We start from the raw sequence: 16750 nt of genomic DNA, 5'->3' as shown, positions 1-16750 counted from the left end.
AGAGTCTTTAAACTGGTAGTTGCTCTCTGTTACATCTCTGAGAAAAAATGATGCAAGACTTTCATTAATCAGCAACTATAACTTTGATAACAGAAGGGGATTCTATTTTAGTCAAAAGCACAAAACAACAGAAAGATCTTTGCTTTTTCTTATTCTCTCACTGGTCTAGTTCTGCAGCACTAAGAGGGAGTAAGAGCTGGTTCTAGGCCATACATGAGCAAACTAAGTTCCCCCTGTGGGTAGGTTATGAGAGTATGGTTCATGTTCTGAGACAGAATCTAGTCATGTTAAGGTGGTAAAAATAATCTGCGGCAGAATTTAGCTGACTGTATCTCTGGTTTTTGGATGGCTACCAAGAGATAAGTTATTAAAATGCTGAAAAGCCAGCCTGGGCTTTCCAACCCTGTTTTCAGGGTAGTCCTTTAGAAATAAGACATTACTTACAAACTCATCCAGAAATCCTTCTGTTCCCAGAAAAAAAATGTGAGTGTAACAAGCCAATTAAAACAGCCCTGAAACCGCCCATGTAGATGGGCTGAGAGATACCTGCAGGGTCTTACAGAAAGTAGCCTGTTAAATAGTAGCTACCCTGCTTGAACACAGCTGTGCCTTACAGTGGTGCCAAAACTGCTCCTCCAGGTATGTCGCACATCTGGATACACCAGGGAAAATATCCCAGGCCCAAACTCTGCCAAGCTGGAACGGCCTAATGCAGTTATTTACAGCCTAAGACTCCACAAACACTGTTCTGTTCCCAATTCTTCTCCCCTCCCACAGTCTTGTGCAAACTGTGAAATTCAAGGCTTGTTCGCCAGTCAGACAGGGCAGGGTGATCCAAAAGCACAAAATTCACTAATTTTAGTCAGACTGATCGGTGTGGGTGCAAAGAGAGCACCAGCTAGTGGCAACTTAGCGTCACAGCCGAGTACTGGGGGGATTTGCTGGGCTGGGGAATGTCTGCTGCAGCTGGCCCCAGCTGTCTGCAGGGACACCAGCCACGCAGCTTTCTACAGCGGCTGGATACAAACAAGAAAGCCTCTTTCTTGCAACTGCTGTGTGAAATTCCAAACCAAAAAGAATCTCTCCCTGGATTTAGTGATGCAGAACTATCATTTTTTATGGTTTCTACTTACCGATACAGGAAGCGGGTCTGACTGAAACAACCTAACAGTGCTCAAAGGTGGTTGCTTGGGAAAACATCAGGGGTTGTGACAGGCTCTCTGGTAAAACTTACTGCAGAGCTTAAGATGTTACTGCACTCAGGGACAGCAGAATGCTGACATACAGACTGCAGTCAAACCACTTTGCCCTCACGCTCTGAAACACGCCCCGGTGCCATGAAGGTACAGGAGCACGTTCCATTCTTTCGCCCTTGCTACCAGGGCATCAATTTCTCACATGTGGGACAAGGGAGGACAAGTGGTTTAAATGCTGCCCTGTATCTGCCAGACATCTGGTTTTGGAAAGGAAATCATTATTCAGTAAGCCAGACCCCTAAACCCAAATCACCACAGTTCTGTCTGTCTGAATTGTTGGTGTTTTATTTATTCATAATGGATATCTCCACTTCTTCCTCAGGAACGTTCTGCGCAAGCTCCTGACCCAGCCCCAGCAACTGAAGGGAGATGTCCTCTCCCTGGAGGAGATTTTAGCAGAGGGAGTGGAGAGTGACACCTCCAGCCAGGGCAGCTCCAGTGAGGGGCAAGTCAGGCTCTGTAAAACAAGAATGAAGGCTCTGCAGGAGGCCATGTACTACAGCGCTGAGCATGGCTACGTAGACATCACCATGGAGCTCAGGGCACTTGGTAAGGGGTTTATTTTAAGCACTGTGCACATTTAAGGTGTAAAAAGCTTATTTCCTCTGCCCCTTTCACTTGGAGAACAACCTGTAACCCCAACTGCAAAGCTATCCCAAGCTTATGGGAACCAGCTGTCTAATTTAAATAAAAAAGTGGGTTAGATTCCTTCCAGGTTTTTTTCAGTTCCTACTGATCTGGGATGTCCCTCACTTTTGGATGGATCCTCTGTTCCCAAGTATCAAAAGCAAGGGGTGTCTCTTTGTCAGATACTCTTGACACCTAAAATTCAGTGTTTAGAGGCTGGTCTCAAAAACAAAGACAACACCAGAGATTAAACAGTTTAAGATGAAAGAATATATTTGAAGCTTCTCTGTCTAAACTGTTAGAGGTAACCAGGAGAAAAGACCTCACTCCATGTTTGTGTAGGGTTAGGTATTCTTACAAGATCAGGTCTAATTTATTTCGTAGTTCTGACTAATCATGAAGCTAAACACAGAGTAGGGAGCCTCTGGTCCTGACCCATCAGCAGAAAGTTCCAACTTATGCCCCTGGTACCAATCCTTTGCTCTTGTCCCTTCATCAGTGACATCACTGGGTCATCTTTAATACCAAGACAAAAATGTATCTGCTGTTCGGATGTATGTAAGGATCTCCTGCAGTGCTGGTAATAGCAGCAGGACAATCCACTCCCAGGCACTTCAGCACGTCATCATCTTTCACTGTCCTTTGTGCTGTGGCTGCAGGGGTCCCGTGGAAGCTCCACGTGTGGATCGAGTCCCTGCGGACAACCTTCTACCAGTCCCGTTACTCAGTCGTACAGACCCTCCTGCGGGAATTTGTCACCATTAAAGAAGAGGACTATAATGAAGAACTGGTTAACGAAGGGTTGCAGCTCATGTTTGATATCCTCAAAACCAGCAAGGTAATTATTAGTTTTGTAACAATATCAAAGTCGAGTGTTTGTTTTTTGCTACTGTACAAGGTAGTGCTCAAGAACACATGAGTGCCTACAAGTCCCTCATGAGTTATGGTATGAAAAGGGCCCTGATAGCATTTATCTGAATTCGTATACAGCCCACAAAAGCAGTTCTCACAGTAATTTCAGTAGAAATGAAGGCTGTTCTGTTAAAGTCCAGTTCAGGAACTGGCTTTTGAAACCACGGGAATGTAAGAGGAAGAGTTATCAATCCAGAACTGGGCAATTAAGGTTCTCAGTAATATCTTCTAGAGTTTTCTGAACAATGATTTTATTCAGCGACATTTTCCTTCTACTTCTTTCTTTTATTTAAAGGCTACCTGTGTCTGTTTTTTCCTTGCTTTTCAAGGCATGTCCACAACAGATTTGATCTGTGGTATATAGTTGAGCTTGCCTCACTTTGCAGATAAGTTCACGCAGTCCCTACCCTGTTCTCTTGTGACCCTTCGTGTTGGGCAGGGGATGCTGCCTTCCGACTGTAGATGGGAGACGTTTGAAATGCACAAACTGGGGAGTCTGTGTGTGTGTATATATACACATGTATACAGCTCTTGAGACCTCCGTAATTGCTCACTACAACATGCATTGTATTAAAAGCAAGAGATATAACTGGGAGCTGGAACTTGGCATCTGACAACGAGCCAATATGAATCCAGCCCTGCTGAGCACACACCTGCGGGTTTGGCTGACAGAGGTGGAAGGATGAGCTGTTGCTGCCGAACTCTTTCCCTTGACACAGTTTGGCCCGTAAACTGTTGCTGAGAGAACCGCGTTCAGATCATGCTCCTGTCCCTCTGTTTGGGGTTATTTTTGTCAGGCAGAGTCGCTATAAGCCTCAAGTGAGCTTGTTGCAGTGCGTTTGAAACCTGCTCAATGCAAAGTGCTGATCAATGGGTGATACCTGTTCCATCTTCCTCACAGAATGATTCCATCAATCAGCAGCTTGCGTCCATCTTCACCCACTGCTACGGCACCAGCCCGATACCCAGCATTCCTGAAATACGGAAGACGCTGCCAGCTCGGCTAGGTAAGATGCTCACCCAAAGAGTGAAGTTCTTGTGATTTTGGTTTTTTAATTTTTTTTTAAAGCATTCAGTTTCAAAAAATATACACTTTTTCTTTTCTTACCCTAACAGATCCTCACTTCCTAAACAATAAAGAAATGTCTGATGTAACTTTCTTAGTAGAAGGAAAGCTATTTTATGCACACAAAGTCCTGCTGGTTACTGCATCTAACAGGTGAGTTGCTTCCCCCAGCTGAGTGTTTGGGGAGGATTTGGCCCTTTAGTGGTTTGTGTGACCAGCTCTCACTCCCTCATTGCTAAGGATACAGACTACACCCCAAAATTCAGGTCTGCAGGACCAAGCCACATCATCTTTGCTACTGTTAAGAATAGTAGGAGAGTAAAGATGAGTTTTTCTAGCCACTCCTAGTATTTGTTAGAGTCCCAGAGCTCTATCGACATAAACTAACCAGTAATTATCCCTAAAAACCCGTGCAGTAGTTGGAGGGTGCATACCCAGCCCTGCACTGCCTTTCCACTCCCCCTGGCAGAGCTTGCTAGCTGGAGCTACGCTTGCTCCAGATTTCTTGGAAATCTCACCCCTGACCTGGTACACTTGCAGTAAGTAGTTTCTTTCTCTGTTACTGGCATAGTAACAGTGTTTTGCAACTATTACAGGGTAAGACTGGATCAGACCCCACTAATTTACAGGTTAAATTGTCCCTGAAGTTCTAAGCTAATTCTCTTTAAATTGAAAGAAATGTTTCCATTTTCAACTTCCTTGTTCAAACAGGAACAAGGAAGGATCTTTATTCTCCCCTTGCTTAGGCTGTTTGTCAGTATGTGAAGCACTAATATAGAAATCTGTTAAAACTGTTCTCAGGTTTAAGACGCTGATGACCAATAAAACAGAACACGACAGCCATGGCAGCAAGACTGTTGAAATCAGCGATATGAAATACAATATTTTCAAGGTATGTAACTTACTCTACCTTTTCTTTATTCTTTTTATCTTCTCACATAATTGGAAGCTGAGACTAAGCCAAGGCTTACTATCACAGGTAATTTACAAGTAGAGATAGAGTTCACTTCAACACACCGGTATTTCAGGAGTATTTAGATCTTTCTCAAAACTTTTCAGCTAGGACCAACCTTAGAACAGAAACCTCCAGCCTATATTCTCGTTTTCTTACTATGCAGCTGATGACTCCACAAAGCAGGAGAATCTCATCTTCTACTGAAAGTAGTTTCATACTTTTTAAGACACCACTTCCATACTGTGCTAAGCAAAAATAAACTTATTCACAGCAGGTAGACTGCCAGGCTGCATAGTGATTCAAATCAAACGATCAGAAGTCAACGGTGTCCCTTTCAGGAACAGCTCAAAATTGAGAACTGCACTTTGCTTTTATGACATTTCCCTATTTAATAAACCTAAGGGAGGTTCAGTCATGATGGAAAGTGGTTATTTAACACACACCCAAGGAAACAAAGAAGTCAGTGAAATGTGATAGTTCAGTTATTCCAGCTTTCCAGATCTGCATTTCAGATTTGGAAGAAAGGGACAGAACAGGGAAAGCTGAAGTGCTGAACAGGTTCTATAACTGTTTCTCCACAGGGTTGAGGCTTTTCCTTTTTCTATAAGCAAACAGACCAGAAAGCTGTTGGTCAGCAGAACTGTCATCTCATGTAGACGGAAGGAAGTTGACCCTACGAACATCTTTATTCTACCTGAAAGGGGCTACATGGGTTTTGTGTTGGATAGGTGACACCCAAATTTTGCAGCTCAGGCCATGACAAAAAATGTATATTGAAACAAGCTCTTTAACAACATTTTTGCATCAAAAGGTTTCTAAAGCTGAATTAAACTAGTGAAATACTTCACGGAATTAAACAATTTGATGGTAAATAAAATCAGATGAGTTAAGGGGACGATGGCATTCTACAGCAATCCTGGTGCATGGAGAATGCTGAGCCACCACAGATCTGCTCAGGGCTCTGCTGGAAAGCAGCTTTGCTCCCCTCTAATTCCATTATACAAATAAGGCGATTTTAAAAGTAGAAGCTTAGTTTTGATATCACTACTGTTAGAAATGGTAAGCAGAGCGTGCAGTGCCCACACCTGCTCACGCAGTGCCCAGGACACTGGCACAACTTCCCTTTCCCCCAGCAGATCCAGTCCCCCCACAGATAAGACAGGGCCGGTTTAGCTGGGGGTGCGCACATGTAGATCAAAGAGCAGAAGCTGCCTCTTGCTCTCTCTGCAAACAATTAGGCCTTTTCCTCTGGCCCGGATGGCGGGCTGGAAGCTGATTAGAAGCACAGCGGGGCGGGCAAGTGGCTGGGGGGTCCCTGAGACACAGATGCTGGTGGCTCACGGCACGGCCGGTTCAGTGCTCCAGCTCGCTGGCAGCTCTGCCTGAGACCCGTCTGTGCGGCTTTACAAAACCCGATCGAGGGAACCCTTGTACAAGGACATTCGTGTTGCTCAGAGACAGGCCGTCACCCTTGGCCTAAAATCCTCATCAGGGCCCGAGGAAGAAAAGAGTATTAGAAAGCAGCAGATTTGCAACACTAGAAAGAAAAGCCAAGAGTGGAAGCAAGAGCCAGCAGACCAGGCTGTTCCCGGCTGCTCAGGAGAGCGTAGCCCTGCGCAGCCTCCTGTGGGTGCAGGGCTCACAGCTTCACACCTGGCCTTCTTCCCATTTCAGATGCTGATGCAGTATTTATACTACGGAGGAACAGAATCTATGGAAATTCCCACCACTGATATCTTAGAGGTGAGAGCATTTTCTTCTAAGTCTTGCCAAGTGCACTGGGGCATAAATGGAGCTTGAAAGGCAAAGTCCAGGAGCTAACAGCAAGTGTCCAATCCAGGAACACACAACACTTTGAAATGAGCTTAACGTTTCAAAATACGCAGTTGCTTGTAAATAAGACCTACTAATTATGTTTTATTATGTCTGTAAGATGGCGGGGGTGTGCCTCGGCAGGGAGGGAAATCGCGAAGGTGATTTGGGTACCCTGAGCAGGGTGGAAGGCTGCTTTGCACCACATCCCCTCTGTCCTGGGAGGAGGGAGCTGAGGAGCCGCCCCGGTGCCCACAGCAGGCCAAACGCCGAGGGAGTGCAGAGAAACAACCGATTTCAAGCTGAACTTCTGCAGAGCAGCTGATGGTGCTGCAACGACTGGGCTAAGAGCATTTCCCTGTTACAAACAGGCCCTTTTACAATGATGCTGCTCAGTCACAAGTAGTCTGGTGAAATTAAAGGTTGCAGCTAAAGACTACACACGTTTTATTTTAAGAGAGGAAAGGGGGGTTTGAGCAGTCTAGAGCTCACATGTCATGCTGACAGAAGGTAGCACAAATGCACTTCCTGCAGGAGCAGCAAGCCTTCGCTAAGAGGGGCAATCTGTCATTTTAGCTAGGCATGGAGTGGCCTTTCTGCTCTTTCATGAGGACTCGGCCCTTAAAACAGGGAGTTGGGAATTTTCGGAGAGGAAATCACCAGTTCTGTCCGTTTCCCTTCCCTAAAAGCCTTCCAAGGCTCATGATCTCAAATAGCTTCTCTCTTGTCCCGATAGCTGTTGTCTGCTGCCAGCCTCTTTCAACTGGACGGCCTCCAGAGACACTGTGAAATCCTCTGTGCCCAGACCATCAGCATGGAGAACTCTGTTAACATCTATAAATACGCAAAGGTATGTGCCAAACCACCTATTTAAGAATCCCAATGAACCAGGACTTTTATTTTCTGCAGTCACGTTCTGGTAACTAAACACAACAGGCACAGAGCGGGCACCTGCTCTGCTGGTAACTCTACCCCCACTACAAGCGAGATGTGTTCAAGTTCCAGCCTGCAAAGTCCTGCACAGCCCTGCTGTGTTTTCTTGTCCAAAGCAATTGTGTCTGGAATTGATGCGAGATCCCTGCAGAGCAGGGGAAAGGGTCTTAGCAGGCTGATGGAGCAACATCATCCAGCAAAGCCAAAGAGATTCAAATCCTCAGAGCAGCGAGGGCAATCGATCATAGTACAGCTGCTAAGAAGGTGAACCCTTTCCTAGTGCTCCTGCTGCCAGATGATGTTCTTTACAGCTCCAGAACTAGCCTAACCTCTGTTGTGACACAGATAACCTCTGTTGTGTGACACAGATAGTCACCTGTATTGCAAATAATCCACACTGTTGATTAAACCATGGAGAAATACTCTGCCATTCTTAAAGTCTCCAGGGTCAGAGCACTTAAGGACAAGCAGAAAGATTCCACAAAGGGCTGACAGTGATGTTTACTTTGTGTGGTGTCACACTAATCCTTTGCCATTCCTGACTCTCACATGGGGCTGGGTTTTTTTGCATGGAACTCAGGCTGGTTTCTTCTGGGACCTAAGATTTAACGGTATGCACAACAGAGAGGGGGAAGGGAGCATTCCCTAAAGGCCTTTAGTATTTTTCTTTAAATTACTATTTGCACAAAGTTTCCAGAAACAGGGGTGTGTGTATGTGCACACTGCTTCTTAATACTGAAGCTGAGTTTCACTGTTCTATTACTGAGCTGGTTCTAAAGCAAAGGGACCCAGACCACAGCCAGAAATCCACCTAACCTGTTTTAGAAGTGTAACATCCCTCTTTTCCTATGTTCAGCTCCTTTTTCTAGGAGTTAGGCTCACATCCTGTGAACAGTATTCTTGCCACGAGCTGTGCACACCATCTGGCAGTGCAGCGTTTTATGTTGCAGCACACCAGCTCCCTGCCTGCACAGCTGAACAGGTACCCTGGCCCCCTCATCAGCCAGCTGCTCTGCTCTAGCAGTGGAGGGCAGGCCAGTGGCACTGCCAACAGCAGGACAAGAAAAAAAAAAAAAAGCTTGAATGCCTCCCCGCTCAGAGAATCATCAGGGTTGGAAAAGCCCTTGAAGCTCCTCCAGTCCAACCATGAACCTCACCCTGACCGTTCCCAACTCCACCAGATCCCTCAGCGCTGGGTCAGCCCGACTCTTCAACCCCTCCAGGGATGGGGACTCCCCCCTGCCCTGGGCAGCCCATTCCAACGCCCAACAGCCCCTTCTGCACAGAAATCCTTCCTCAGAGCCAGCCTGACCCTGCCCTGGGCAGCTTGAGGCCATTCCCTCTGGGCCTGGCGCTTGTTCCTTGGTTCAAGAGACTCATCCCCCCTCTCTGCACCCTCCTGTCAGGGAGCTGTAGAGGGCCAGGAGGTCTCCCCTCAGCCTCCTCTTCTCCAGACTAAACCCCCCCAGTTCCCCCAGCCGCTCCCCAGCAGACCTGTGCTCCAGACCCTGCCCCAGCTCCGTTGCCCTTCTCTGGACACGCTCGAGTCATTCAATGGCCTTTTTGGGGTGAGGGGCCCAAAACTCACACCAAAAGAAAACCATCAGCCATCACTGGTCCTACCTTCAGTGCTCTTCCACTGTTACTACTTTTTCTGTCTTAGAAAACATTAAAGGGAAAAGCATTAGAAAGGAGAAGCTCAGGCACATCACAGAATCAAAGACAACCAGGTTGAAAGGGACCTCAAGGATCGTCTGGTCCAGCCTTTCTTGGCAAAAGCCCATAGGTCTGTAACATACAGAAAAGCCTAACTGATCTTCCTCTCTTCTGCAGATTCACAACGCACCTGAACTAGCCTCATTTTGTGAAGGGTTCTTCCTCAAGCATATGAGCTCTCTCCTAGAACAGGACTCATTCAAACAGCTGATCTACAGCCGGAACAGCAAAGTGCAAGGCCTGGACCCTCTGCGAGACCTGCAGACAGCCCTGGCCGGCCGCCTGCACTCCGTGTATGTCACCTCCAGGGTGTGAGGCAGGAGGGAGGCAGTGGCAGGAGCCCCGGTTCAAACGGCAAAGCTCTGGCTTTCCTGGTCGCCTTTGGGATCTTGCTGAAAGACCCCCACAGCAGCTGTTCCCCAGGCCAGGGTGCTGGGCCTCGACCACGGCCAGGGGGAGCTGGCTTCTCTGTGCTACTACTGTCACAGCGCAAACAAGAACTGAGGATGCAAGTGAAGAGCCTCAACTGAAGAGAAGATCAATGCTGCCATTTAAACAAGCACACTGCAGGGCTGTAGAGAAGTGAGGAAACCCAACACCTAATTGTAGTCTTAAGTGTCTGTCTACACCCCATAATGGCCACCTAGTTCATACGCATTAGATGTTTTACTTGTAAAAAGGCTGCACAGGAGTTTTCTAACCCTCTGGACCACTGCCCACTCAGCGAGTCACCTGTCTGAACACAAAGGCTGGTGTCCACAAACTACTTCACTCTAGTAATAAATACCAGTGGCTACACCTGGCAAGAGACTCTGACATAAATTTTCCCCGAAACTGCTTGCACCTTGAGAGAGAGATATTTTGTAGATGTTCAAAGCTGAGTAGAAACTAATACTAACTCTGAAATTACTCACTCTTTAAACCTAGTATGAGAAACCAAGCTGGGGCAGGGAGGGGAGTAGTGGCTTTTTTGTATTTTTTTAATACACTGTGCTAGTTGTTAATCCGTTTTGAGGAGAGAAGAAAGAAAGACTGTCTACCCTTTCACTATTAAGGCCTGATAGTGAAATCTATCACTTTCACCTTAAAAACCTGTTTCTGAACATTATCTGTGAAACCTGACACCATAAATTGTTTTCTAACAGACTCAGGTGTAGTAGGAGCTAGCACTGTGCTGAAAAACTGTCCAGTAACATAAAGAGCAATAAAAGTCTCCCTGAGACCCTGAGGAACATACAGCTTGATGGTTTGTTCTCTCTCGGGAGCTAGTTGGGGTGAGAAGCTCTCACCTCTAGTCTCCACCTCCACAGCCTCAGCCATGGAATGATGTTTCCACAGCTACACTACCTCAGGGGGGACTGGGCCCAGCGTGCACCTGACAGGCTCCTAGAGGTAGGCTGCAGTCTAACATTTAGGCAGCAGCACTTGAACAAGATGCCTCAACTCAAATGCCCAAGATTCACTTTCTTTGCTTTGTTCACAGCCAACTGTTTCTGGCCCAAAAGGACTCATTTGAGGCTGCCTTCGAGCTGGCTGACTTAGGAGAATGAAATGGAGATAGTTCAATCTAGAGTTTTGAGTCTGAAGCAATGTTTTTGTGTGTGTTTTTTGATTTTAAATAATCCCAACCTTAGGAAAGCAGTTACTTGTGTAAAAACACAGACCTTGCTCTTACCAGTAGCTTTAAGGAGAGACCTTCAGGTGTTCCCACAGTGATCTCTCTTAGCACCCACCAAAATCATTTGCTAAGACACTTTTATTTGTTATAGGTGGGTGAAGGAGATGAGAAAGCCAAGTTTTCAGTGGAGAACTACTGCTTCTTAGAAATGCAACAATTAATATTGTAACTAAACACACTGGAAGGAGGCGGCTCAGCTGGGCCCAAGCTCCAAAGCACAACACAGACATGGTTGAGGTAGGTCAAGGGAAGGAGAACAAACTCCAGCATCTCCCAACAGCTCCATCAAAGTTTGACATTGCCTCGTCCCTGAAGGATTTCCACAGGAGGCAGACTGCACGCGAGGACGAGAATGATCAGTCTCAGCTCAGTACTGACAGGAAAGTTGGTCAGGGCACCTTCCAATTTGTGCTTTAAGTACACACCCACTTCTGACTATCACCAGCTTCAGTAACCCTATTTATTGTCAGAAAGCCATACAGGTGTTTCAAAATTATCACTGGTCTGCCTGAAAAATACCACAAAAGGCTTTATCTTGGAAAGTATTTTCAAGTAGCTGCTCCAGCTATCTGTACAAATATGTAGGTCCTCTTTTGTTGCTGTAATATTACAATGCTTTGTTAATTGTACATTAATGTTGTCATTTATGTAAATGTACCAGGATTTTATTAACAACGTAATTTTAAAATACACAGCTGCTGTTGTTTATTCTGCTCTTCTAACAACAAAAACTGTATTTAAAGACACTTCTGTGGAAAAGGCAGTTGCAGCTTTAGCATCTTAAATTTGTTTTGGTATATATAGCTAATGCTATGCTTTAAGACAAGGGATAAAGAGGCATTAACTTCCCCTTCCTAGGCTCAAACATTTTTGAAGTGGTAAGTTTAACCTGAATTGTCCCTAGCTGCAGTAAGTTTACCTGCTTTCCATCGAAAAGCAGCCAGATGGTAGTGTCTAAGAAAAATCCTAATTCTAAGATCCTTCTCTGCAGCAGAAGAAACAGTGAGAGTTAAAACAACTATTAACCTGGAGGTATTCAAGCAGTCCTCAGAAGTTAAACATCTGATTCACTTCCAAATCTAACAAAGAAGATGTGAAAAAGCAGGTAATGCTCCCTTTTGTAGCCACCTCAGACCTCCAGAGGCCACAATGGCTCTGGCTGGGCAGTGGCTGGTGCCTCCCCGTGGCAGTAGCAGGGTTTGTGTCAGAGCTAAGAGCATTGAGAACGCCCCAACAGCCGCACAAAGCCAGGCCTGCAGCCCTACAGGGAGCAAGGACATTTTTTAATCTATGAGGCGAGAAGGATGCAGGTTTAATTCCGCTGTCAGAGCAAGAATTTGACCCAGAAATGTCTTCCCTTTCTCTCCCCAAAGTTTACCTCATAAATCTTACAGACCTCTACCAAGTTTGGGGATAACGGCTGAGCTGTAACTCTGAATTTGGTGCTACCTCTACAGGACTCAAATACTTTCTTAGGTCACTAAGGACATTTCAGAGGAAACCATTAATACAGCCAGAACCTGCACTGGGCTGCTGAGACTCTTCGTAATTGCTCCTTTTGTTGAATTTCCCACCACACATCTGAACAAAGGGAACTGTGCAGAGTATCTCTGTGGTGTAGCAAGACTTGAAATCCAGTTCTATAATAAATTACCTTCACAAGCATTTCTTAGCATTTGATTTACATCATCTGAGAAAAGTCTGCTGGGAGCGATGCATGAGGGGTGCTTTCTCTTGTGTTGTGCTGTTCCACCGGCACTCTTGGAAACCCACCAATACAAACACCGACTTGCTCTCAAGAGTCACGGAATACAAACACGCGAGATTCCCTTTGGAGCACTTTTACTCTAAGAAGTAGTAAATAGCAATTTCTTATGAAACTAGTTGCATACCACCTCTACTTTGTACAGCACTGCCCTTGGCCTCCTAGAAAGTAATGTAACAGAGTTTGCCCAGCTTTGGGGAAGCACAAAACTTTTCTGGCTGTAATTGTATCATTTCAGGGGGCAGAAGAAATAAATAGAGCTCACACATCCGCCTGAACAGGCCTGATGACTAAAATAAAACCTTTTTTGCTTTATAATAAGCCCTTGCACAGCAGGCAAGCACCGGCTAATGTAGCTCCACTACTAACTGGCCCTTTGCCCTCACCAAATGCTGCCCAAGCGACCAGACATGGCTTCCTGCACCTGCCATAGCTGAGACAGCCAAGGAGACACAGGAGGGAAAAAGGAGGAGTGGTGATTCCCTTGAGGAGCAGGGCCTGCAAGCTGCTGTCGCCACCGCCTGTGGCAGAGGACTCACACGCTAGATTTGCCTCCCCAAAGGGCAAATTTTGAGTGTAAGGGATCCATTAAGCTACAGCAAAGAAAACGGAATATAGCACTTTGCACTGTTTGCCCAAGTAAGAGAGGGGCAGGAAAAAAAGGTTTCTACCATATGATGAAAAATCACAGCACAGCAAGGCAAAAGGCCTCACTACCAGCAACACCCAGCCCCAGAGCTGGAGTCAGTTCAGTGCTGCCTGTTTACTGTCTGTAGCTAGAAAAATGAGCAGGCCAGTTCCCAACGGCTCGGGCACTCTAAGCTCACAAGGGGCCAGTGGCTTCCTACACCAAGCACAGGGTTTCAGCCAGCGCTCCCATGCCCGTGTCCAGCTGCAGCAGGCTCCTTGTGCCCCTTCACCTGCCGTGGCTGCTAACAGAAAGCAGTCGGTAGAAAACACACGCCACGAGGTGTAGTAGTCTTAGGGCCCTTACTGAGACAGGCTCGTGATTCAGAGACTACATAGGGAAGAAGCAGTGACACTGTCAAACAAAAATTCATCTGTGGAAGCAAAAAAAAACCCTCCCAAGGGAATATCATGATGGCCAAATAGAAAAGACATAACTTCCTCCTGCCCCTTCTCCTTGCCCGTATCCAGCACGCCAAGTTTTGCCTTCCAGCCAGCTCACTTCTCCCTCACAGAGCTGCGGGAGGCAAGAGCCCTCCTGCAAGCCCAGCCAGCTCACAGCAGCAGGGACCATCCTCAGCTTCACTGGTTTTACTTCCTCCCAGATACCTCGCAGAGGTCAGCTCACTCCAGCTGTCAAAATAGCTCACGGGTCTCCAAGCAAGCTGGATGATTCCACTGACAACTAGGTCACATCTACCCACCACCTGCAGAGAGCAGCTCAGCTAGACGTGGCTTTCCCATTCCCCTCCAATTAGCCACAGTCGTCCATCACTGCATGCAAACGAGCTCACTTGGGCACACGAGAGGAGGAGAGAGTGAACAATGTGACAGACCCAGGGAACGCTGAAAAAAGGCCATAAACTGACCTTGCAGGTTTAAAACTGGGCCCAAGACACTAATGCGTGTGGGTTAGTGGGTTATGCGCAGACCCGTCCCCTGACCAGGAAAGGAGGGGGCAGGGACAGCTGAGCAGGCTTTGCCTGTAGTTAAATGCCTGCAATGCAATTAGCAGGACGCAAGGCTCCCTCAAGCATTCACAGCCCCATCTGCAGGGGATCCAGGTCTAGAAAAACCAGAAACCTGCTCTAGTCAGAGGGAAAAACTCAAAAGCAACCAAACCAACCCAATCCTAAAACTCAAAGATACAGAACTCGCTCTCAGCTCCAATGTCACATGGCATTTTAGTGCACTTCTGGCTACAGAAAAACATGCAACCTAACTGGTGTTGGATTGCATTCAGCTAGCCCTTACTCTAGCTGCAATTTTAACCCAGCTTGACTGATGGAAAGCACAGACAGAGGAAAATGTGGTTTGACTAGACTCGTTAGAAAAAAAAAAAAAAAAGATCCACATCTCTCACTTATTTTAGTATCTGAGGGCTTTTTTCCACTTTGCTGTTCAAAGAGCAATAGACAAGCAGAGGAATCCAGAAAGCTGCCAGGAATCATAAAAAGTACACGGAAAACCTGAAAAAGAACGGTTTGACTGAATACACACATTTTCTATAGAAACAGCAAAATTCTCCTTAAATACAACTCCCACTTAGAAACAGGGGGCACACACGTAGATCAAACCCTCCAAGTCTTTTACAATAACTACATCACACCCAGTTCAGAGACAACAAAGCAAGAATTACTACAGCCTACAGAAAGCAGCCAATGCAGCTCTAGATCTCAGCTAAATAATAAAATAATCTGCTTGAAGAATCGCATTAAATTTTGCCTACTATCTTCCACCTTGATTTAAAGACAATTTACAAGAAATCTTGCTCGACTGTAGATATTTTCATAGACCAGCTCCTACGTAGCCTGTCATCGTGAATGCTTCCGATACTTTCCCCAAAACTGTGCCAGGAAGTCAGGCATCAAAGTTTTTTATGATTGCTGCCTACTAGCATGAGAGTTTATTTCCTGAAATGAGCAGAAAACTTGGTCTGATTACAGGCCTCCACAGTAACAGCTTCATCACAGCCACGTGCAGGCCACAGCTTTGGCACCGCGGAAGCAGAGGACAGTCAAACTCACCCACCGTTTCACAGATATTTAGCAGGGCCTTAAAAATAAACAGAAACTTTGACACATTTTTCATACAAATATTAATTTTTTGGAACTTTTTGGCCATTTGATCCTTAGCTCAGCCCTTAAAAAAAAAAAAAAAAAAAATCAGAAACCTACTTCTGAGCCCTAACAGCACCTGGGTGTTCTGTAATAAAACTTCTCTTAAACCTTAGTTTTGAGCCTATTCTTAGAACTAGAGTTTAACAGTCGTCCCGAGACACGCATTGTAATTTGCACCACTTTTACATTTTAAGGAAGTTCAAAAAGCATTTTCTTAGCACAGTAAGTAATGTGCAATAAAAAAAAGCCTTCTGATACTGTCACCTATTAGACACTAAGATCCAGGGCAAGTAAAACGCTACCAACCTGGGTGAACAAATCCAGCAATCTGCATAGGTTAGAGAATCTAAAATAATTACTGCTGCTTTATTAGCACAGTTTCCACACACTTTAAAAGAACTCGAAAAGTGTTTAAAGCTTTGACTCGCAGCCTGTTAAACTACAGCTGAGTCCTGCCAAGCAGGGCATATGAAGTGGGCAAGCCAACAATATTCAGTCAGCAGCCATCCAATACCAGTTCCTTACCTGACCACCACTTCAAGCACAGATGTTGCCCCTTTTTCAAATGGTTAAAGGATGTGACCAGCTTGGGACAATCCATAAAAAAACCCTTTTACTACAATAACCATCCCTCAAACAAATGTGACCAACTCAAGAGACCTCTGCATTGAGCTAAGCATGACACTGGAGAAACACAGTCCTACAGGTACCCCTGGGAAATGTGGGTTTGATGCTGCAGAGCCCCTGGGCCAGAGAACAGCCTCCAGGCCCAGAGAATCCCAGAATCATCTGGGTTGGAAAAGCCCTTGAAGCTCCTCCAGTCCAACCACGAACCTCACACTGACCGTTCCCAACTCCCCCAGATCCCTCAGCACTGGGTCAACCCGACTCTTCAACCCCTCCAGGGATGGGGACTCCCCCCCTGCCCTGGGCAGCCCATTCCAACGCCCAACAGCCCCTTCTGCACAGAAATCCTTCCTCAGAGCCAGCCTGACCCTGCCCTGGGCAGCTTGAGGCCATTCCCTCTTGTCCTGGCGCTTGTTCCTTGGTTCAAGAGACTGGGTTAAAGGCCCAGCCATGCTCCTCCTGTTTGTCAGAGCTGGAAGAGACTGGCCACCGAAAATTCTCCAGCACTAGCCACAGCCCCTCCAGCCTGACTGCTGGAACATCCCAGCGGTACACCTTGGCTCTTTGTCCCTCAGCACCGAGAGCAGACAGCAGCA

The 16750-nt window shown here is 46.2% G+C and overlaps 1 protein-coding gene across 4 annotated transcripts in view; it reads left to right on the top strand.

Moving 5' to 3' along the window:
* ABTB2 (ankyrin repeat and BTB domain containing 2) overlaps window positions 1–12074 on the top strand; it is a 146656-nt gene extending 134582 nt beyond the window's left edge. For 3 of the 4 annotated variants that reach the window (XM_074918464.1, XM_074918461.1, XM_074918462.1), the window contains 8 exons: window positions 1579–1805; window positions 2543–2721; window positions 3697–3802; window positions 3912–4014; window positions 4663–4753; window positions 6491–6559; window positions 7365–7478; window positions 9395–12074. In XM_074918464.1, coding sequence (XP_074774565.1) covers window positions 1579–1805; window positions 2543–2721; window positions 3697–3802; window positions 3912–4014; window positions 4663–4753; window positions 6491–6559; window positions 7365–7478; window positions 9395–9592 — 1087 coding nt within the window. In that variant the 3' untranslated portion in view covers window positions 9593–12074. The remainder of the gene's footprint in view (window positions 1–1578; window positions 1806–2542; window positions 2722–3696; window positions 3803–3911; window positions 4015–4662; window positions 4754–6490; window positions 6560–7364; window positions 7479–9394) is intronic. The other variant, XM_074918463.1, reaches the window with a different exon arrangement.
* The last annotated feature ends 4676 nt before the right edge of the window (window positions 12075–16750 follow it).

This window comes from Athene noctua, chromosome 14 (genome assembly GCF_965140245.1).
Source record: "Athene noctua chromosome 14, bAthNoc1.hap1.1, whole genome shotgun sequence".
Classification (NCBI taxonomy): Eukaryota; Metazoa; Chordata; class Aves; order Strigiformes; family Strigidae; genus Athene; species Athene noctua.
This window is presented reverse-complemented; position numbering and strand designations above follow the sequence as displayed.